General features: G+C 39.1%; 2 protein-coding genes across 4 annotated transcripts in view; one reads left to right on the top strand and one right to left on the bottom strand.

The window, feature by feature from the left end:
• xab2 (XPA binding protein 2) overlaps window positions 1-22,431 on the bottom strand; it is a 61,238-nt gene that overhangs the window by 3,752 nt on the left and 35,055 nt on the right. For 2 of the 3 annotated variants that reach the window (XM_088091133.1, XM_088091134.1), the window contains exons 4-13: window positions 4,774-4,922; window positions 4,380-4,503; window positions 4,076-4,273; window positions 3,471-3,605; window positions 3,178-3,342; window positions 2,883-3,027; window positions 2,645-2,796; window positions 1,536-1,655; window positions 1,296-1,427; window positions 503-634 (exon numbers count right to left, since the gene is read on the bottom strand). In XM_088091133.1, coding sequence (XP_087947259.1) covers window positions 503-634; window positions 1,296-1,427; window positions 1,536-1,655; window positions 2,645-2,796; window positions 2,883-3,027; window positions 3,178-3,342; window positions 3,471-3,605; window positions 4,076-4,273; window positions 4,380-4,503; window positions 4,774-4,922 — 1,452 coding nt within the window. Of the gene's footprint in view, window positions 1-502; window positions 635-1,295; window positions 1,428-1,535; window positions 1,656-2,644; window positions 2,797-2,882; window positions 3,028-3,177; window positions 3,343-3,470; window positions 3,606-4,075; window positions 4,274-4,379; window positions 4,504-4,773; window positions 4,923-5,280; window positions 5,452-22,431 lie in introns of those variants that run through there. The other variant, XM_042504793.2, reaches the window with a different exon arrangement.
• Window positions 9,047-20,654, top strand: LOC121956245 (myosin heavy chain, fast skeletal muscle-like). Its single transcript, XM_088091131.1, has 40 exons — window positions 9,047-9,098; window positions 9,228-9,465; window positions 9,661-9,804; window positions 9,959-10,115; window positions 10,256-10,283; window positions 11,247-11,358; window positions 11,477-11,569; window positions 11,644-11,707; window positions 11,811-11,909; window positions 12,000-12,103; window positions 12,184-12,322; window positions 12,398-12,516; window positions 12,629-12,778; window positions 12,860-13,030; window positions 13,123-13,429; window positions 13,686-13,756; window positions 13,838-13,925; window positions 14,022-14,139; window positions 14,250-14,373; window positions 14,470-14,606; window positions 14,743-14,998; window positions 15,092-15,334; window positions 15,453-15,629; window positions 15,746-15,891; window positions 15,996-16,086; window positions 16,194-16,583; window positions 16,708-16,834; window positions 16,917-17,035; window positions 17,255-17,451; window positions 17,570-17,753; window positions 17,941-18,106; window positions 18,197-18,321; window positions 18,592-18,900; window positions 18,986-19,189; window positions 19,275-19,400; window positions 19,500-19,670; window positions 19,802-19,906; window positions 19,981-20,076; window positions 20,179-20,310; window positions 20,526-20,654. Exons 2-40 carry the CDS (start codon window positions 9,247-9,249, stop codon window positions 20,541-20,543), a joined length of 5,826 nt encoding a protein of 1,941 aa, XP_087947257.1. The 5' UTR covers window positions 9,047-9,098; window positions 9,228-9,246; the 3' UTR covers window positions 20,544-20,654.

The raw sequence follows: 22,431 nt of genomic DNA, 5'->3' as shown, positions 1-22,431 counted from the left end.
TTTGCTTACTTCTAAAAGCTACCAGATCCTATTTGTTTATGAAGCCTGTGCAAATGTATTTATTTGTTGCCAGAGGACCTGCCTCGAGCATGGCCTTCAAACTGTAGTTTTTCTGTCAACAACACATTCATTTTTTTTACATAACTCACAGGAAAGCAAAATGTTGCCACACTGGTTTTGTCTGGGATGCAGGAGGATGTTCTATTTCTGTTGTTTCTCCTTTATCTCTGACTCTGGCAGTAGCTATGGTGTCTCCAAAAAAAAAAAAAACAGCTGCCAGCTACCAGTAAACTACACTTTGTCATCTTTAAGTGTGCTTTAGTTTTTTAGATAAACACAAGAAGGGAGAATAAAAATGACTGGAAAAATCTCTGATCATGCTTTTGATTTCAGAGGTCACAACTGAAAGATTATTTAGATCCCATTTTCACTTCGAATTAAAATCATGACACCCACAGCAGTAACATACATCTATAAGAACGGAGACATGTTTTGAACATACCTGGAATGTGCCGAGACTCTCCTCCAAGTCCGCCAGCATAGACCAGACCTTCAAGGACTTGTAAACTCTGTTCTGGACTGGCTCAGATGCATCAAAGTACTCTGCTTTCTTTGATGGGATGGCTGTAGCTTTCTATAATCAAATCATTAAAAAACATGTCTTACACACAAATATATATGTGGTTTCATATATTTAAAACGTTTCATTCATAAATTATGACTATAATACATTAACAGGGACTTCCAAGTATTGCTAATACAGGCTAGTTGTAAGTTCATGTCAGTTATCTGTTGAGATTTCTTTTTGATCTCTTAACAGGCAGAGCTTCCCCAAATATATTTTGTTGTCAGTATTCCAATCTCCTACCGCCACGAACTATGGTACCCACAATGCACTCATTTTTGTTTCCCTAAAACGAGTGAACGTCAGTGCATTGTCTGAGAAGAGAGAAAAAGCAATTAACAGTATGTAATGTTTTCCTTAGTCACTAGTCAAACTAGTATTTTTAGTTTAATGTCTTCTTCTACACTAAACATCATTGTAACAAGCAGCCTCAGGGCTTATCAATGGACTACTATATCAGATAACAGTTGATAAGACTAAAAATCATAAGCTAAATCTCAATAAAGAATATGCTTTTAAAAAACATTTGGAGAAAGAAAAACTTGGCCAGTGTTGTTGTAGTTTCTCAGTCCTGCCACTAGATATTACTAAACAGCTGGTGTAAATGGTGCTGCTACTTTACTGATTACACCTGTAATTAAAAACTGCAAATGAGAAACAAATGTCTCACCCTCAGTATGCGCAGTGCCTGTTCATAGTTCTCATGGCGTAGCTCCATCTCTCCGTATTCACACCACACCGCAGCAAGGTCATCCACCTGCTTGTAGTTCACCTTGGTGGCCTTCTCAAAAATTGTCCTGGCCTAAATGAGAGTCAGTGAATGTAGGATATACCAAGAGCAGGAAAACAGTACCTGATTTGAACTGCAGAGGGTTTCCAGAACTGTTGTGGAAAGACCTCGGTGACTTACATCATCCAGCTGCTCATTTTCCTCATAGAACTTAGCAAAGGAAACCCAGAGAGAGTGAGGCTTCCCCGTGGCCTTCATTGGATCCACAGTCTGCACTGCCTCCGTGTACGTGTTGATAATCTGCAGAAGATATGGTGAGCACAGATCCATGAGTAAAGGACATCATAAAGGCAACAGGCATCATTCACTTGTATGTATGGAAAAATGTTCTGATTTTGCACACAAAGTAAGTGTAAACAAAATATTAACACTAGATTCATGACATGTACACACGAGGCAATTTTGTTCTTACCACATCTTAATCATTCTAAATTGACAGGCACGTGGCCACTATTGTCAATAAGCATACTGCCACTCCCCCTTCAGTATAGAAGGAAATATGTTTGCCAATCACAGAAAAAGTGGTTGTTTCTACATAAAAATTCACAGACACCTTCGCAGTTGGACAAGACTAATGAGCCCTTTGTCATTTTATTTCAAACGTTACATCTGTCTCTGAAAATGTGTTCCCTCCTGAAGGCACGGGCTGCAATATCCTCATTGTAACCCCTGTTACACCCATTTTTACATTTTAATGTAAGCATTCTCATTTACTGTTTTGTAAGCCAGGACAGGGATACTTAGTTTTTAGAGTTGAATATTTTCATTATGACAGTATCTGATGAAAAGGCATCAGTTTCATTGATATTTAATACATATGGCAACACATTAGTAAATTAAGGTTTGCCAATATCATTGTCTATTACAGTATTTTTTAATGAATGCAATTTTATTCTATGCATTTAGAAAAGAGGTGTATGTTTTCATTTTTTAAAACAGTGGGGCCCTCATCACCATTTGCATTTATGTATGGTCTAATTCAGTTTCACATTTATTTACACACAATTCAAGGTGAGAAAATATTGATAAATCCTGTATTTCTGCGTGAAACATTTCTAGGTATGGTTTAAGCACTGGTTTGTGTGTATGTACTGTTTGTGAATGAGGCCCAATATTACTATGCGGTGTTTGCTAAATGTTATAACACTATTAACTGTGTGTGTGCACCATCCTTGTCCAATAAAAAAAAACAAAAACAAAACATTTAAAAATAAGGCCTAAGCCCTCACCTGCCGTGGATTGCCGTCATACAGTTTTACCCGCTTGTGCCACTCGTGGACATTGTGAGGATTCTGCCGCAGTAGTACACTGTTCAACAGCAGAGGCCGTCGGGCTATCAGCTGCTCAAAGCGTGCCAGTCTTAGCTCCATGTCTACGTCATCTGAGGCGAGAGGGACAGTAAATAAGGCATGCATGACAAGAGAAGTGACAACAAGTAACAAAGCCCTTATTGATGAACCCACACACCATCTTCATCCTTCCCCATCTCAGAAGTGGTCTCCATCTTTGCTGCAATCATGCTCTCTTCAAACTGGGCATAGCTATCAAACACTTGTGTGAAATCCCTTACTGTTACCACTGTAAGGATTGCCTCCTCATACACGTCACGGGCCTGAAAAAATAAAGACACACAACAGTCAAAAGCAGCCAGTCAACCTGACACAAAGCAGATATATTAAGCAGATGAGAATTTTAGATAAATAACTTTGAATACGATGAGACCTGTATGTGTAAAAATGGGAGCTCCTAAGTAGAAACACACCTTCTCAAAGTGACCACTCCTTATGTAATAGTCAGCTAAAGAGCACCAGAGTTTTCCAAGTTGGTCTGTGAAGCGAGTGAGGCCTCCTCGAATGATGGCCCCAACATTGAGAGAGGTCACTTTATCAGGGTTCTGGGAGATCAGGTCACAGAGCTCATGCCACAGCTGCCCAATACATAAATGTAGAACAAGATGTTTTAATCTTCATGGTCAGCTCAAAAAAAAAAAAAAAACAAAAAAAAAAAACAAACAACAGAAAAACAGGCACATTCAGGATGAGAATAAAATCTTACTTGATAGTTAGACTTGCCCTCTTTGGACACAAAGCTTTCGTCATTGACAACAGCTGCAAGTCGCACAGCTGCTTCATCCAAGCGGCCAACAGACCGTAAGTAGTCAATATACTCCTCTGCATTCTCTGGAGATAGCTACAGAATAAAAAGAGCAGACAGCACATATTGAAGACATTCATGTACAACAAATGCTCACTTAAATTTCGATATCATAATCTAGCTTTCCTTGACAAAAGTAATTTCAATCTTGACTATTAATCCTATTCTGTTGTATGTCTATGATTTTTAGGAAATGTGTTTCCCTTTCTTCTAAACATTTAAACTCAGTAAAGTATGTGCATAAAGCATTTTAGATGACTTGTTAAACACCCTCAAGCTTAAAACAGCAAATCCAAAAGCTTTTCACTTGGCTGAGAATCTTCAAACATTTACAGAAAATCTTCATACATTCAGATCTATTATATCACACTGTGACATCACACCATGTTACATCCATTTTTCCATAAATTGCCACCGAAAGTGTGCAAATACAACCATCATTGTAATCCAAAACCTCCTGAAATGACAGTCATTGAATGGAACTAGTTTTTGCACCATGCTCTCACCTTAAGGTACCTGCGGTACACCCGGATGGCAGTCTCAGGCAGGGGCAGGTTACGGACAAAGCGGAGATACAGAGGCCAGATGCGTGGATGCTGAGTAACAGGGAGAGCTCTGAGCGCACGGTCAAATGTTTGCCGACTTCTTGTGATCTTGCACTGGGACACGAGGAACTGGCAGTAATCAAGCCATATTCTGGGCATCTAGTTTGAGGAGATACTGGTGGTTGGTTTCAAGCACAACATCCACAGGCCATAATGTAATGCTATTTTGTATTGTGGTGTAGTAGAGTTTCATGGGAAGTATTACCTTATGCATGAACACCAGTGCCCTCTCATGGCAATTATTGATCTCTTCATAGCCTGGATCAGTGACACATTTCCCTTTGACTTGTTTACGTCTCTCTCTCAGATAATTGTACCAAAGTTTATAGCTGTAAAAAACAGACCATAAGCAGATATTATAAGTAGGCGCACGAAATGTGAGACATGGTTGGCCATTTGACACTATCACCTAGTTGAAAATCAAGGTACTCATTCTAGTCACAAATAGCTCCATCTTAATTGCAAAGCCAAAACATTTACGCATGTACTAAAATGGGTGCAGCATTCTGTGAATTTGCAAGTATCCGTAGCCACCGGCATTGGTCGATGGTTTTGTTTTTTGCTTTCATGTAATGTAAATGTTAATGTTGTTTAGTTACCTGCCAGGCAGCTCTTTTAGGGCCCTTTCGTATATCATGTTGAGGGTGGATTTGGCTCCGTTTTGTTTAAATTCAATGTAACGCATCCAGCACTTGACTGAGTATGGGTTTCTGATAATCTCCTCTTCATAAGGCAGATCATCGTCCTCCTAAAAGACCAAAAATAAAAGCACAGATAAAGTACAATTGTAAAGTTAACTTTCATGAGGAGTTGTGGTTGCTAAATGTAACATTAGCACAACCGCGTACGTTACTGCAACGTTCACAATTCGTTCGGAGGATGTAAACTAGAACTTTAGTAATTAACGTTAACTAATGTGAGTTCTCAAATAGCATATTACAATGTTTGCCGACCATGTCCGACAAACACTCTGATTCCTATTTTAACGAGCTAACTTCGACACTCGCAGCTAAGCTATCGTTAGCACTCAAGTAAAAGCTAGCAAGTTAGCTAACACTTGTTCTTAATAAACGCTAACATATAAAAGAATTAATGGTGTAGCTTACAAACATAACATCGGGGTTTCCGTTAAGCGAAGGCATTTTTTCCTTGTGAGAATGGCTGTTCGAGATAATAAAAAAAAGAAAGAAAAAGTAATGCTAACTGTGGCTAACAGAAAGTTGCAGACTAAAGCGTGTAGCCCTCAGTGATACTTCCGGTCTGATTCCAACACGTCACATTACGTCAGATGACCCCTAATATGGATTGTGTTTTAAATGCCTTACTTTTGTTAAATCGGAGGACTACAAGGTCTGTCTTTTAGATTACATTATGCACCTTACTACTGGCAAATTTACGTTCATACTTGTAGGGTAGATAGGCTGACATAGATGGATTACTGAATGGGCCTAACAGGGACAGGCTCAGTGGCCCATAGTGTCAGGGGCCTCTCTGGCCCTCACCTGCAAAATGTCACTGAAAGAGACACGTACTGACCTGGAAGATATTCAAAAGGACCAAAAAGAGACAAAACAACTACAAAAATATGCAGAACAGCAGCAAAGAGACAAAAGGAAACTCACAAAAAGCATTTGACTGACAATAAATAAACAATCCAAAAGGGGTAAAACAAGCACAAAGAGACAAAAAAATAACTATAGAGAGATAGATTTTGCACCTAGCCGACTTTTAAAGTACATTTTGAAAGGCATTATTGTACTCTGTTATGTGATATTCTCTGAATGATTAAAGTATTTTGGAATAACTGGATAAGCTATGAAAATGGTCTAATGGTGTAGGTACTTATTTAACTGCGAGCAGGGAAAAGTTGCTTTATTCATGTAGCACATTTCAAACACAAGTGAAAGTGCTTTTTAAGATTATTTCTTTGGGCTTTTGCCTTTATTTGAAAAAAATCAGAATATGGGCTGGGGGTGAGGTACACTGTAACAAACAGAATGGGCTGTAGAGTTTTCCGAGATAGGTGAGAAAGACTAAGAAAAAGGCTTTCAAGTGAACTATAATTTAGCTTAGCTTTAGGATGAATCGCTAAGCTTGAATCAAAAATGGCAGTGACTCCCCCTCCTCGACCAGTGTCTCAAGCAACGTGACTATCAATACGACCAGGAGGAGTGGATCCATTCAAAATAAATCAAAATGGTTATCCAATATTAAATCAGTGACTAAAAGAGCTTTAAATGATAGGTATCTAAAGCTCAAAAGTCCACATTTAATTCTCCAGTGATGATGCTCTTTGACAGCAGATGCTTTAATTTTTATGAGATTTTCTTGTACAACCCCCCTTTTGTTTATTTTAGATTTAAACAATTTAAGTGGTCGGGGGACAGACACCGTTCTTATTACACTATGGGTGTGTGACTGTGCTAGAGGAAGCTCAGAGAAGTGTGTAAAACTGCGACTCTGTCCCCTGGATATACAGTTAGCCATATCTGCTCAAATGACAGCTAAGATGTATACAGCATGAGCAATTATCACTTGTAAAACAATAACTTCAGCAATGCCTTTTTGAAACCATTACAAATGCACAAAAACAGTGCAGAAGGTATTTATTGCTAGCAGGCAGATTTTTTCCCATTAAATGGATTTCACATTATTTTATAATAAAGCCATACACACTGCCCAATTCTGCAGGCTGAAATGTCTACATCGGTGGAATATTTGAGAGAGATTTTTATTTTTTTTTCTTCTAATAAACCAACCCTGAATGGTAAAAGTGTGCTGCTGCAAACTGTGACATGACTTCTAGACACAGATGATTATAGTTGTGTGAGAAAATGTGCAAAAAAGATGGAAAAAAAAAAACAAAAAACAAACAAACAAAAAACTATGGTACATTTCTTGAAGTTACAAAGGCTGTAGAGCCTGCTTTAAATTATAAGGTTATAAATGATTTTTAAAAAAGTAAAAATTGCTGTCAATACTTCTTAAATGCATTCGGTTAATTGACAGTTGTTTACAAGATTATTTAGACCATTATATTTTAGCACCAATGCCAGCAATGTATCCAAACCATAGTCACGTAGTTTTTCGAGGACACTGAGTTTCCATAACAGCAACAACATCAAATGTGGCACGAGGATAAAGATCTTTGACATCCGAGTGGGACTTTTTATAGGTCTTATCTCAGCCTGGTTGGCAAATGTTACTCTCGTCCTTTTAAGGCAAGGTGTAATACCACTTGAACTTTATGGAAAGGGCCTTCATTCAATTTTACCAGAGGAATATGAGACCCCCCCCATGTCCTGCAACTATATACCAGCGCCCCTTGGGTGCTTCTCCAAAATTAAGTTCCATTCCTGGCTATGCTCATGTTTAAGTGCATGGGCAAGTAGACACAACCTCTATTATAAAAAAAAAACTTTTCTAAAGTGAGTCAGAGTCTAAGTTTGAGTTTATAATTTGTTAGAGCAAATTAGTGATTCAAAAACCTGCATATGTATTGCACAGCATCTATTTTGGGACATACTTTGGACATTACCATCACACTAACGCTTTATGAGATAAGATAAAGCTACATCTAAAGCATCTCTATAAGTCATGTAGCAAGATACTATTATTATATTATATACTTTTCAAAATTTACACATAGTGTGTGAGGAGATGGAAGTTACAATGCTAAATGTTATTTTACTTATTGAATTTCATTGGTTTAACTGGGTAAGGATATTTAATTTTAATGCATTTCAAAGATTTGAAATGTGGGCAAGCTTAATACCAATGACACTTAATACCAATGATATTTGAGTTCATCTCACTAACGGCAAAGAGTTGGGTAAAAAAAGAAAAGTCAAGGCACATCTCACTCAATAGATGATTTAAAAATATAGTTGTTAAATATGTTATGATCTTATTGTATGTAAGATAGAGTGTATGATATAAAAATGTGCAATGTCACATGCAATAATATAATTTATAGCTTTTATTTTAGATAGTTTTCTCACTTTTCATTTGCAATTTAACAGAAAATGCACCAAGAGTCAGATTCTAACCTGCTGGATAAATGAAAAATTTTAAGTTTTCCATTTTTCTTGCCATTGTGACAGTGGAGCAATGTTATATTTTTAACACTAAAAAAGCTTACTGAGATGGATCTCACAATGACAGGGATGCTTGACCAAACTGAGACGCTGACTGCTGCTGACCAGGCAGTTCCAGCTTCTATAAAGGCAGCAGCTTCAGACTCCTCTGAGAACTGACAGGCATCACAGGTGAGTGCTTTGTGTGTGTTTCTGCTCACTGAATTTGCTTTTACTTAAAATTAGATTAATGTGATATGTCTCTTGTCATTATGTTTTTCATGACAAGAAACCTTAGGGAATAATTTTTAATTAAATATGGCATGCTCTGATGTAAAGCCATTCACAAAAAAAACATTTTGCAACTAGCTAACTTCTTAAAATAAAATTTGAAAAGTATTATAGTGAATCTGTTATTTGATATTCCTTGATTGATTAAAATATTTTGGAATCATGGAGAGGCTATGAAAATGGTCTAATGATGTAATTACTTATTTAACTGCAGACAAGACGAAGCAGCTTGACTAACAATAAGTAAGAAAACCATTAAGCAACAAAACTGAATAAAATTGATTGAGATAGACTAAAATAGATTTTACAAATTAGATAAAATGAAATAAAACACTTAAAAAAAGCAAATGACAGACACAGTGTAGCAATTGACATTTAGGGAGCCATGAAATTTTGCTAAAATGGGTTAAATACATGTACTTTGACTGCTGTTTACTACAAGCACCAGACTGTGGAATGTATTTTAATTCTGCCTCCTCCAATGATCTTTTCAATCCTTCTTTTGCAGCATCTTAAGACAACAACAGATCTGTGCTACTCAGTTGGGATAAACTGAGGTAACGCATTATTTGCAATACTGTAACACAACAGCACTATTATATTTAGATACAAACACTACCAAAACCTAAATGAAATATATTTAAAGTAATTCAAAACTCTATCTCTAACACTTTTCATCTTTTCAGTCCTCACTAAACTGCCATCATGAGCACAGACGCGGAAATGGCGGCATATGGCCCTGCGGCCATTTACCTGCGCAAGCCAGAGAGGGAGAGGATCGAGGCACAAACTGCTCCATTTGATGCCAAAACAGCCTTCTTCGTGGCTGAACCTGAGGAAATGTACCTAAAGGGTAAACTCGTTAAAAAAGAGGGTGGCAAAGCCACAGTTGAGACACTGGTATATGAAGGAAAGCCATCAAAGGTAAGCATAATCATTTTAAACTCAAATTTTAAACTAAACGACTATCCTTGTATTTGTTTTCTCTTAGGTTTTGAATAAATTATCTATTTGAAATTCTTGTAAACAGTTCACATAGGATTCATAAATCCATTCCATAAATGCTGATTTGAAATACTGTCCTAGTAAAACTTTTTTTTCACTGCTTTTTCTGCTTAGACTTTAACAGTGAAGGAGGATGACATCCATCCCATGAATCCTCCAAAGTTTGACAAGATTGAGGACATGGCCATGATGACCCACCTCAATGAGCCTTGTGTGCTGTATAACCTCAAAGAGCGTTTTGCATCATGGATGATCTATGTGAGTTTTTAATTCAGACCAGCATAGACAAACAGATGTAAAATAATCAAACTTTTACTATGGGTGATTAATTTTCTCTACATTTACCACTCTAAAAGTTCAGGTTAAACTGTAGGTGCAATAAAGTTTGGATTGAATGTCCTTGTCTTTACAGACCTACTCTGGGTTGTTCTGCGTCGTCGTGAACCCCTACAAGTGGCTTCCTGTGTACGATGCTCAGGTTGTGGTAGCATACAGAGGCAAGAAAAGAGTTGAGGCTCCTCCCCACATCTTCTCCATCTCTGACAATGCCTATCAGTTCATGCTCACTGGTAAGATATTTTATTTTGTGAAGAGGATTTTATCTTAACATGACACACAAAACAAGACACAGCAGATATGACTTTAAAATATGATGTAGTTTGACCGTAAATGATATCTTCTGAGAAACTAAAGTATTTGTTCATTTCAGATCGTGAGAACCAGTCTATCCTTATCACGTAAGTGAGATACAAATACTGAATTATACATATTTATATAGTATGCACAGTGTAGTGGAGTAACAAGTTACATCTAACTAATTACCTGTAATTAAATTACAAAATATGTGTTACTGTGATAAGTTACTGAGGAAAAAAATATGTGATACACTACAGTTACTGATCAAAATGTTAATCTTAAAATGGGGTTACATCTGGATGTATTCTTTTTGGTAAAATGTTTCATTACGTTCTTATCCCAACTCGTCACATGGTGCCGCTCTGTCTGTGACCTTCTGCGTCTACTGCGTCTGACCTTGGCCACCAAAGCCAACCGTTACATTGATTAGGATTAGGCAACAAAGTCACAAATGGTTAGGTTTAGGCAAAAGAGGCACATGGTAGGTGTGGAAAAAAAACTAACATCCACACAGGAAGTGAACTGGGACCAATCCCCCTACCCACACAACCTATAAACTATAACTGCACTGGTGCACCTTAAATCACTTGTTACCGGCAGGGTTATTACCTGACGCTGTCCTTCAGTGTGGTTAATTCCGTCCAGCTGTGTTCCGGTTGAACTCAGAAGGTGACTTTTGACGTCATGCTTGTACGCTGAAAGCACTACCGAAGCGGACATATTTGACGAGTTCGGAGTCAGAACGGGCTGAAAGTTTATATGCAGAATAAAGAATACATTCTGTTGCTTTGCGTTGATTGCCATGCAGGAATACCTTCTTTTGGCAAAGCCTATACCTGGATTTTTTTCAAAATTTATTGCCCAGTTTAAAAAATGTGTTAAAAATCTATCAAAAAGTAATCAAATGTGATAGGTTACAATACTTTGATAAGTAGTAGTTGCATTACTTATTCCAATTTTAACAAGGTAACTATTACATTGTAAATTATTACATTTCAAGCGCAACCTTCCCTAGCCTGTATATACACACTTATCTGACTTGGGATATATCTCTCTTTTCCCAGTGGAGAATCCGGTGCAGGAAAGACTGTCAACACCAAACGTGTCATCCAGTACTTTGCAACAATTGCAGTGGCTGGCGCTAAGAAGGTTGAGCCAGTGGCCGGAAAAATTCAGGTAAAAATGGCCCTTTGATTTAAAAAAAAAATGTATATATATATATATATATATCAGGGAATTTCCATTTTATGAAACCTTTACAATCTACGGCATATATTTTTATATCTTTTTATAGGGTTCACTGGAGGATCAAATCATTGCAGCCAACCCTCTGCTAGAAGCTTATGGTAATGCCAAGACTGTGAGGAATGACAACTCCTCTCGTTTTGTAAGTGTTAAAAGGGCAAACATTTTTTGAGCTGCATATCAATAACCTTACTGACCCAAATCTGATATGCTTAGGGTAAATTCATCAGGATCCACTTTGGGACAACTGGCAAACTGGCCTCAGCTGATATTGAAACTTGTAAGTCATTGTACTAAGGTATAATGTTAGTTTTAGGAAAAAACTAAGAGGCATCTGTCATGCATGCAGTAACTGTAATCTGACCTTGATTTGTTTATCATAGATCTGCTGGAGAAGTCTCGTGTTACCTTCCAGTTGTCTGCTGAAAGGAGCTACCATATCTTCTATCAGCTGATGACTGGCCATAAGCCTGAGCTCCTGGGTATGTATAACACAATGAACAAGTTATAAAAACAAGTTATAATTTGTTAGAATAGGTATCCCTTTATGCATTTCATTTACTTTCTTCCAGAGGCTCTCCTGATCACCACCAACCCCTATGACTACCCAATGATCAGTCAGGGTGAAATCACTGTCAAAAGCATCAATGATGTGGAGGAGTTCATTGCGACTGATGTAAGATAACAATTTAGATGTACAGCTAGTATAGTGAAGAAAATGTTACACATACCAACAACTGCCTCATTTACTTGCAGACTGCAATTGACATCTTGGGCTTCACTGCTGAGGAGAAAATTGGCATCTACAAGTTGACTGGAGCTGCGATGCATCATGGCAACATGAAATTCAAGCAAAAGCAGCGTGAGGAGCAGGCTGAACCTGATGGCACTGAGGGTAATTGATTAAATTATGTAATCTAAATATACAAATTGATGTGTGCATAGTACTGACTGTCTTTCCCTCACTCAGAGGCTGATAAAATTGCCTACCTTCTGGGCCTGAACTCAGCTGATATGCTGAAAGCTCTGTGCTATCCAAGAGTCAAGGTCGGAAATGAAATGGTGACCAAAGGTCAGACCGTGCCACAGGTAATAAAAAGAAAAATAGATGTTTGGAAGGTATTTCAATTTAAGAAATGACTGCATTTTGATATGAAAATATTGTTATAATAAATTACCAAACTAAAATTCACATTTCTAGGTAAACAACTCTGTCATGGCTCTGTGCAAGTCCATCTATGAGAAAATGTTCTTGTGGATGGTCATCCGTATCAATGAGATGCTGGACACAAAGCAGCCAAGACAGTTCTTCATTGGAGTCTTGGATATCGCTGGATTTGAGATCTTTGATGTAAGCTGTTGAAAAAAATTTCTGAGTACTTTAAAGGTTCAATCCCATTTGCAATGAAATTAAATGTTTCCATAATTGCAGTTCAACAGCTTGGAACAACTCTGCATCAACTTCACCAATGAGAAACTGCAACAGTTCTTCAACCACCACATGTTCGTCCTGGAGCAAGAGGAGTACAAGAAAGAAGGCATTGAATGGGAGTTTATTGACTTCGGTATGGACTTGGCTGCCTGCATTGAGCTTATTGAGAAGGTAAGGCAAATCTTCAGTAAGAACTGAAATCCTTTTTTCTGACTATCTGCTAAATGGTTGATTCTTATAAACATGACGAATTGTCCATTCAGCCAATGGGCATCTTCTCCATCCTTGAAGAGGAGTGCATGTTCCCCAAGGCCTCTGACACAACATTTAAGAACAAGCTGCACGATCAGCATCTGGGCAAGACCAAGGGCTTTGAGAAGCCAAAGCCTGGAAAGGGCAAGGCTGAAGCTCACTTTGCTCTGGTTCACTATGCTGGCACAGTGGACTACAATATCACTGGCTGGCTGGACAAGAACAAGGACCCTCTGAATGACTCAGTTGTTCAGCTTTACCAGAAATCTTCAAACAAACTGCTGTCCTTCCTGTATGTAACTCATGGAGCAGCCGACGGTAAGAAGCTAATCACTACAAACTGGTCATGTGATAATTGATGTCAATAAGATTAAAAAAATGCAGTTTGCTTCAGTTGCACTGATGAAACCTCTTTGACGAAAAAAGGAACTTCTGAGTGGGGTGGAAAGAAGAACAGTAGTTCCTTCTAGATGTTCTTTGAAGTACCAGAACAATTTTCTCAAAGAAGAATGCTAAAACACTTTGACAATGTTATTTATTTGGTCCCATTCACATTTAATGTTTTGTAAAACAGAGGCTGCTGGTGGCAAGAAGGGTGGTAAGAAGAAGGGTGGCTCTTTCCAGACAGTGTCTGCTCTCTTCAGAGTATGTATTAATTCATATCTTTGAATAAAAATTAAAAACTTGACCTTGAAATTAAGTTGACCTATTGTCACTGATCCACAGGAGAACTTGGGCAAGCTGATGACCAACTTGAGAAGCACCCACCCTCATTTTGTGCGCTGCCTGATTCCTAATGAAACAAAGACCCCAGGTAAAAAAAAAAAGCATAGCCCAGTTTTTCGCCCTTGTTTCTAACATGGTAATGTAAAGAAATGTTTTAATATATATCAAAAAATGCAATCTGCAGGTCTTATGGAGAACTTCTTGGTCATCCACCAGCTGAGGTGTAACGGTGTGCTGGAGGGCATCAGAATCTGCAGAAAGGGCTTCCCCAGCAGAATCCTCTACGGTGACTTCAAGCAGAGGTGACTGCAGTTTTCATTATAAGCAAGTCAAGTTGATTTAAGTTTCAGTATTGTGATGGAAAAACACCAGTAAAATGAGATAAATCCAATAATACAATTTTCTCTTGCAGATACAAAGTATTGAATGCTAGTGTCATCCCTGAGGGACAGTTCATTGACAACAAGAAAGCTTCAGAGAAGCTGCTGGGCTCCATTGATGTGGACCACACTCAGTACAAGTTTGGACACACAAAGGTACATTTCTAAGGACATTATCAGTAGCTATGGCAAATCTATGTCCTGATGTATCCATGTATGCTGATAGCCGACTTCCTTCACTTGATAATATAGGTGTTCTTCAAAGCTGGTCTGCTGGGTCTCCTGGAGGAGATGAGAGATGACAAACTGGCTGAGCTGGTGACAATGACTCAGGCTCTCTGCAGAGGATATGTCATGAGGAAGGAGTTTGTTAAGATGATGGAAAGGAGGTGTGATTCTCATACAGCACACGAAACTGCATTGTCCAGTTATACCTCCACAATACAGATATTTCTGTAAAAAAATATATCTTCGGCAAATGAACAAGTTAGTCGTAATGACACATTATCTGTATTGATTTTCCAGAGAATCCATTTTTAGCATCCAGTACAATATCCGTTCATTTATGAATGTGAAGAACTGGCCATGGCTGAAACTCTACTTCAAGATCAAGCCTCTCCTGAAGAGTGCCGAGACTGAGAAGGAGCTGCAGCAAATGAAGGAGAACTATGATAAGATGCAAACAGACCTGGCTACAGCCCTGGCCAAGAAGAAGGAACTGGAGGAGAAGATGGTCTCCCTGCTGCAGGAGAAGAATGACCTGCAACTGCAAGTTGCTGCTGTGAGTAAATAAATATTAAATAATAAAAATGTGCTTTAATGGTAAATTTAAAGTATGGTATATCAGCTACCACTTGTATGTTAAAAAAAACAGGAAACTGAAAATCTCTCGGACGCTGAGGAAAGGTGCGAGGGGCTCATCAAGAGCAAGATCCAGCTCGAGGCCAAACTCAAAGAGACTGGTGAGAGACTGGAGGATGAAGAGGAAATCAATGCTGAGTTGACTGCAAAGAAGAGGAAGCTGGAGGATGAATGCTCTGAGCTGAAGAAAGACATTGATGACCTGGAGCTCACCTTGGCTAAAGTGGAGAAGGAGAAACATGCCACAGAAAACAAGGTTCAGTTAATTTAAGTCTAAACATAAACATACAAAAGTAATACAAGTCATTTATTTGAAAAGAAATTTCATATAGTTCCTGAAAGACATTTACATGTGCCTTTCATACAACTGTTAGGTGAAAAACCTGACAGAGGAGATGGCATCTCAAGATGAGTCCATTGCCAAGTTGACCAAGGAGAAGAAAGCCCTCCAAGAGGCCCACCAGCAAACACTTGATGATCTCCAGGCAGAGGAAGACAAAGTCAACACTCTGACCAAGGCCAAGACAAAGCTGGAACAGCAAGTCGATGATGTAAGAAAACATTTTTTATGACTCTGCCTTGACTTTTTAACTGTAATGATATGGTATTCTTGATGATAAGTCTTCTAAATGACTCAAGTCAACTGTCACTAACTATCATCTGACAGCTTGAGGGATCATTGGAGCAAGAGAAGAAGCTTCGCATGGACCTTGAGAGAGCCAAGAGGAAGCTTGAAGGAGATCTGAAACTGGCCCAAGAATCCATAATGGATCTGGAGAATGACAAGCAGCAATCTGATGAGAAAATCAAGAAGTATGTTTTTGTATTTTTTAAATTTGTTTTCAGTTATTAATCTTCTTCTAAGCATCTCACACATTGCACTATGACAATAAAGTTTTCTTGATCTATCCATCAAGGAAGGACTTTGAGACCAGCCAGCTCCTCAGTAGGATTGAGGATGAACAGACTCTTGGTGCTCAGCTGCAGAAGAAGATCAAGGAGCTTCAGGTAACCTGTTCATCATGCAAACAGTATTAGGCAAATACAAATTAGACTAAGTGACTTCAAACTGTGGAGTATATTCCAGTTAATGAAGCTCCTATTGTTGGATCTAGGCTCGTATTGAGGAGCTGGAGGAGGAGATTGAGGCTGAGAGGGCTGCTCGAGCTAAGGTAGAGAAGCAGAGGGCTGATCTCTCCAGGGAGCTTGAGGAGATCAGTGAGAGGCTCGAGGAAGCTGGTGGAGCAACAGCCGCTCAGATTGAGATGAACAAGAAGCGTGAGGCTGAGTTCCAGAAGCTGCGTCGTGATCTTGAAGAGTCCACCCTGCAGCATGAAGCCACCGCATCAACTCTCCGCAAGAAGCAGGCTGACAGTGTTGCAGAGCTGGGAGAGCAGATCGACAATCTCCAGCGTGTTAAGCAGAAGCTGGAGAAGGAAAAGAGCGAGTACAAGATGGAGATAGATGACCTCTCCAGCAACATGGAGAATGTTGCTAAAGCAAAGGTGAATGGTTTGTGTAGAAGCAGGGGATTTGCTTTCCTGTAAGCTCTGAAATATGAACTCGAAGTAATTAATAAGGCAGTACCTTTAAACTTAGAAAAAAACTCAAGAGAAATCTTGTTTATAGGGCAACTTGGAGAAAATGTGCAGAACTCTTGAGGACCAGTTGAGTGAACTCAAAGCCAAAAATGATGAGAATGTCCGCCAGCTGAACGACATCAATGCACAGAGGGCCAGACTGCAGACGGAGAATGGTGAGCCAGGTGTAAAAAATGCATGACTGAAAAACACTAATCATTGTTTACATAAATGACATGTTTACAAATTGTTCCTCAGGTGAGTTTGCCCGCCAGCTTGAGGAGAAGGAAGCTCTTGTTTCCCAGCTGACCAGGGGCAAGCAGGCCTTCACTCAGCAGATTGAGGAGCTTAAGAGGCACGTTGAGGAGGAACTGAAGGTATGAAAAATTTCCATGTCCTTTTATAACAGGGGTTTAACTGAATTCTTGTCAAAGGTAGTCATTAAAACATGCATTCAGTATACTCTAATATGATTTACAATTACATTTTTGCCAGTGAATGAAAAGAAAGATCAGCATTAATTTATGCTTAAAATATAATTAAGTTTTATTTTTCTGCTGATCGGGGAGTTACAAATGTTCTGTCATGTTCAACAGGCCAAGAACGCCCTGGCCCATGCTGTTCAGTCAGCGCGCCATGACTGTGATCTGCTCAGGGAGCAGTTTGAGGAGGAGCAAGAGGCCAAGGGTGAGCTGCAGCGAGGAATGTCCAAGGCCAACAGCGAGGTGGCTCAGTGGAGAAGCAAATATGAGACCGATGCTATTCAGCGCACTGAGGAGCTGGAAGAGGCCAAGTATGAAAAGCCTTTTTACTGTTCATAAAACACAAGTAAATACACCCTACATGTAGGGTAAGGGATTTTCCTTGTGTAAGTATGCAAGCAAAAGTAAGACCTTCCTTTTTCTCAATAGGAAAAAACTTGCCCAGCGCCTGCAGGACGCTGAGGAATCCATTGAGGCTGTGAACTCCAAGTGTGCCTCTCTGGAGAAGACCAAGCAGAGGCTGCAGGGTGAGGTGGAGGACCTCATGATTGATGTGGAGAGAGCTAATGCTCTGGCTGCCAACCTCGACAAGAAGCAGAGGAACTTTGATAAGGTAACAGGAAATCGGAAACGCATTGATTCAAGTGAAACAAAAAATCTATCTTAGTTTGGAATCACTGTTAAATGAGAGGCACTTTGACAGGGTAAATGATTGAACAGATAATCACAACCAGTTTGATCACAAGAAACACATACCTATGTAGTTAAGTAACCATTTAATCAACAATAAACACCTTTAGGTCCTGGCAGAATGGAAGCAGAAGTATGAGGAGGGCCAGGCTGAGCTGGAAGGAGCCCAGAAGGAGGCTCGTTCTCTCAGCACTGAAATGTTCAAGATGAAGAACTCTTATGAGGAGGCTCTGGATCACCTGGAGACCTTGAAGAGAGAGAACAAGAACCTGCAGCGTATGTGAATTTTTATACTTGAGAGAAATAGTAATTATTTAACAGTTCCTAAATGGGTAATTTGTTGTAAATTTTATTCTTTTCCTGCAGAGGAGATCTCAGATCTGACCGAACAGCTTGGTGAGACCGGAAAGAGTATTCATGAGCTGGAGAAAGCCAAGAAGACTGTGGAGACTGAGAAGTCTGAAATTCAAACAGCACTAGAAGAAGCTGAGGTACAACAACATCAGGATTTGAAAAGTCATCCAGCAATAAGTTAGTTATTGAGTTGGGTTAATTAAACTAGAATTAGTTTGTTTTAGTATGAAACTAAAAGCAACAGGTGTTACGAGGTGACCTTTAGAAATGGCGACGTGTTTTAAGGAAACAGGCTGATGGAAATAGGGTCTGTTGGTATCTTTGGCTTTGATCTCATCTCATCAGTTTACAGGTAATCTTGTATGAGTGATCGACTTTTATGATTTAATTGTTTATTTTACACCAAGGGTACACTGGAGCACGAGGAGTCCAAGATTCTCCGTATTCAGCTTGAGCTCAACCAGGTGAAAGGTGAGGTTGACAGGAAGCTGGCAGAGAAGGATGAGGAGATGGAGCAGATCAAGAGGAACAGCCAGAGGGTGATTGACTCCATGCAAAACACTTTGGATGCTGAGGTCAGGAGCAGAAATGATGCCCTGAGAGTCAAGAAGAAGATGGAGGGAGACCTGAACGAGATGGAGATTCAGCTGAGCCATGCCAACAGGCAGGCCGCTGAGGCCCAGAAACAACTGAGGAATGTCCAGGGACAGCTCAAGGTGAGATCTGTTTGATTACTAAATGGAAATAAAAAGTTTGAGATTTAAGAAAGTTAAAATTCACTCTTCACTTTAATGTTTTCAGGATGCCCAACTGCACCTTGATGATGCTATCAGAGGACAGGAAGACATGAGGGAGCAAGCTGCCATGGTGGAGCGTAGAAATGGCCTGATGCTGGCTGAGATTGATGAGCTGAGAGTCGCTCTGGAACAGACAGAGAGAGGACGCAAAGTGGCTGAGCAGGAGCTGGTTGATGCCAGTGAGCGTGTCGGACTGCTTCACTCTCAGGTTTGTTGTCACTGATTCAAAAGAAACTACTATTTTGACTACATAATAAATATCATATTAAACATGGCTTTTCTTTAACATTCAGAACACCAGTCTTATAAACACCAAAAAGAAGCTGGAGGCTGACCTCATCCAGGTTCAGGGTGAAGTAGATGATTCAGTCCAGGAAGCGAGAAATGCTGAGGAGAAAGCTAAAAAGGCGATCACCGATGTGAGTTTACACCTGTTTCTTGTGATCTGCTTGTGTATGTTCAAAGGGTGGTGTTAAGATTTTGTCAGAATATACTGAAATGACCATTGATCATTATAGGCTGCCATGATGTCTGAGGAGCTGAAGAAGGAGCAGGACACCAGCGCTCACCTGGAGAGGATGAAGAAGAACCTGGAGGTCACAGTCAAGGACCTGCAGCACCGTCTGGATGAGGCTGAGAACCTCGCCATGAAGGGCGGCAAAAAGCAGCTCCAGAAACTGGAGTCCAGGGTATGCACTATTCATAAAAAATGTACACTACCTAATTTTCAGACACTCTAGTGAAATACATTTTAAGTTTATTGCTTTGTACTTTAATGTTTACACATCATACTGAAGTAAGGTTTGTCATCATGTTACAGGTACGTGAGCTTGAAGCTGAAGTTGAGGCTGAACAGAGACGTGGAGCTGATGCTGTGAAAGGACTCCGCAAATATGAAAGAAGAGTGAAGGAGCTGACCTATCAGGTAACTTCTATAAAAACTAACTTCTCTCAAATTATCTTTTTTATCACTTACTGTACAATCTTGCATCTTTGTAGACTGAGGAGGACAAGAAGAATGGGATCCGACTTCAGGACCTGGTGGACAAGTTGCAGCTCAAAGTCAAGGCTTACAAGAGACAGGCTGAGGAGGCTGTAAGTCATAAATGTACACAATGTGACACATTTACAATGATGTTATAACATAACTCTTAACTGCCTTAACACTATGTCAACATAACTCCAATCCCCTCACAGGAGGAGCAGGCCAACACTCATATGTCCAGGCTCAGGAAGGTTCAGCATGAGCTGGAGGAAGCTGCGGAGCGGGCTGATATTGCTGAGTCCCAGGTCAACAAGCTGAGAGCCAAGAGCCGTGATGTTGGAAAGGTAACTTTGTTGTTTCCATAATCAGTAGTAATTTGTTTTGACACTGGAGGTCAGTCAAACGATTTGATGCTGTGCACTTTCACCGTTTATAATGTAAATCAATTCACGGCTTATATAATTAATTATCCACATTAAGACAGACAACTTCTACAGTAACTTGATTCCTTATTTTGAAATTTCACCATACTAATTGATTTTCCCCTCTTTTTCTTTAGTCTGATTCTGCTGAGTAAGAGTCGTCATCCACTTGAAGTCTTTTTCAACAGAGTTCATAAAATATGAACCAGTGGTTGGGGACATTTTAACATTTCAATAAAGATGATAACTGTAATCACGATCCAAAATCCTGTCATTTTCTTTCTGAAAACAAATTTAATTTTGTTTACCATCAAAACATTTAGGGCAAAACTAAGTCAAGCAATTAGCCATGCAGAAATATAATAAGCAGCATTGCACCACTGTGAGTGTCTAAGTACAATATGTTAGCCTGAAATACTGTAAAGTAAAGGTACAAAGCTGCACAAAATGGAAACACATGTGTCTACAGAGGTGGACGTTTTGGGAGGGGAGGCAGGGTACACATTCCCCTCAATATTTGGAATATGTGCATTTGCTTTTTGAGAGTTTAGATCCTACATTGTTGGCACAGTTTGAGAAAGTGTTACAATTGAGATAGTTGTATTGCTGGACTCACAAAGACACATTGTTAATACCACAGGCCATTCACCTCAATGAAAAGTTTTTTGGGGTTCAGTTATCAGTGTAATTCTGTTTATTGCTGCGAACTCAATTTTGTAGAAATTTTGAATATATATTTTTGGCCAATTTGTGCACTTCACTTCCATTGGTAAATTAATTCAAACAATTCATAGCTTAATTTATGAATAAATGCTCACACAAACAGCTGTAATAAACATTTTCTGAGTCTATTAATTATTCAGGATATCTGAAATAACATGGGCATAACTGTGGGCAGATTGGTTGAGTTCTTATACAGAGATCAAATTGTCCAACATGTTATTACTGATGCCTCCCCAACCCTTAAGACTAGATTTAATGAAAACATGATAAATAAGGATGAGAAAAAATATTTTCCAGTTTGAAAAGTCATGAGCACAAAATGAAAAGATGAATAAGCTCTGGCCAACATTGCCCACAATTAAAAAGAAAAAAATAATCTATCCTTGCCTCTCAGGGCATCCGAAAAGGATCACAATTAACGGATCAAATTCTGCTTGGGACTCCAAAAAGCCTAAGGCCTGTCCAGCATCCATGTAATGCTCCATTTGAGATGTCACAGGCGACAAATAGATGTAGGTTGCCAAGTCATGCAAGTCTTTGCACTCTGTGTCCTGGAAGAAACTAACCCTTGACTTGGAATCTTGGAGCAGAATGAGATTGCCACTTAAGCTCTTGATGCCCCTTCATCCACTATCCCTTTGAGATTCTGACCGTAGGGTACTTGGATTTCACATAACTTTTGTATCATCCTAAAGGGAATATATGATGACAGGGTAAACTTGCCTGTGGTACATACTCAGTAAAAATAAATGAACACCACCAAAGTGGATTTCTTTCCATAGCAGAATCCAAAAAAGGAAATAGGAACAACATACTGTATATAGCTTACTGGGTACAAGTAATGACAAATGCTATTAAAATTTGATAAGAATTCACAATTCATTCTTTATATCTGGCAATATGATAATAACAAAGAAGAGAAAATGGTGGTGGGGTATAAACTCTCCACTCTTCCACATCTGACATATGTAATGGTATCACTCACTCACTCACTCACTCACTCACTCAACATATAGCACAAGTATGGACTCAAGTTACATGACTTGGACTCTAGTCAGCCTATAGTCACAAATTTAATGACAGACTTACTTGACAAAACTACAAAAAATACTTGACTTAGACTTCAGTATCACTGTCTCGTGACATTACTTAGACTTAAGCCTTCTGAACTGAAAATACTTGACACCTTCCCCTACACCCATAGATTAAAAAGTATGTTATTTAAAAAGGGTACTGCGAATCGCTTCATTTCCTCAATCAACTAACATTAATACTATTCCTTCCCAGACACTTAATGTCCAAGATGATCCACTTTATTCA

Source organism: Plectropomus leopardus, chromosome 18, assembly GCF_026936395.1.
Source record: "Plectropomus leopardus strain MGB_pleo_1.0 chromosome 18, ASM2693639v1, whole genome shotgun sequence".
Taxonomy (NCBI): Eukaryota; Metazoa; Chordata; class Actinopteri; order Perciformes; family Serranidae; genus Plectropomus; species Plectropomus leopardus.
Note: the sequence above shows the minus strand (reverse complement) of the source record. Positions and strands in the feature narration are given on the sequence as shown.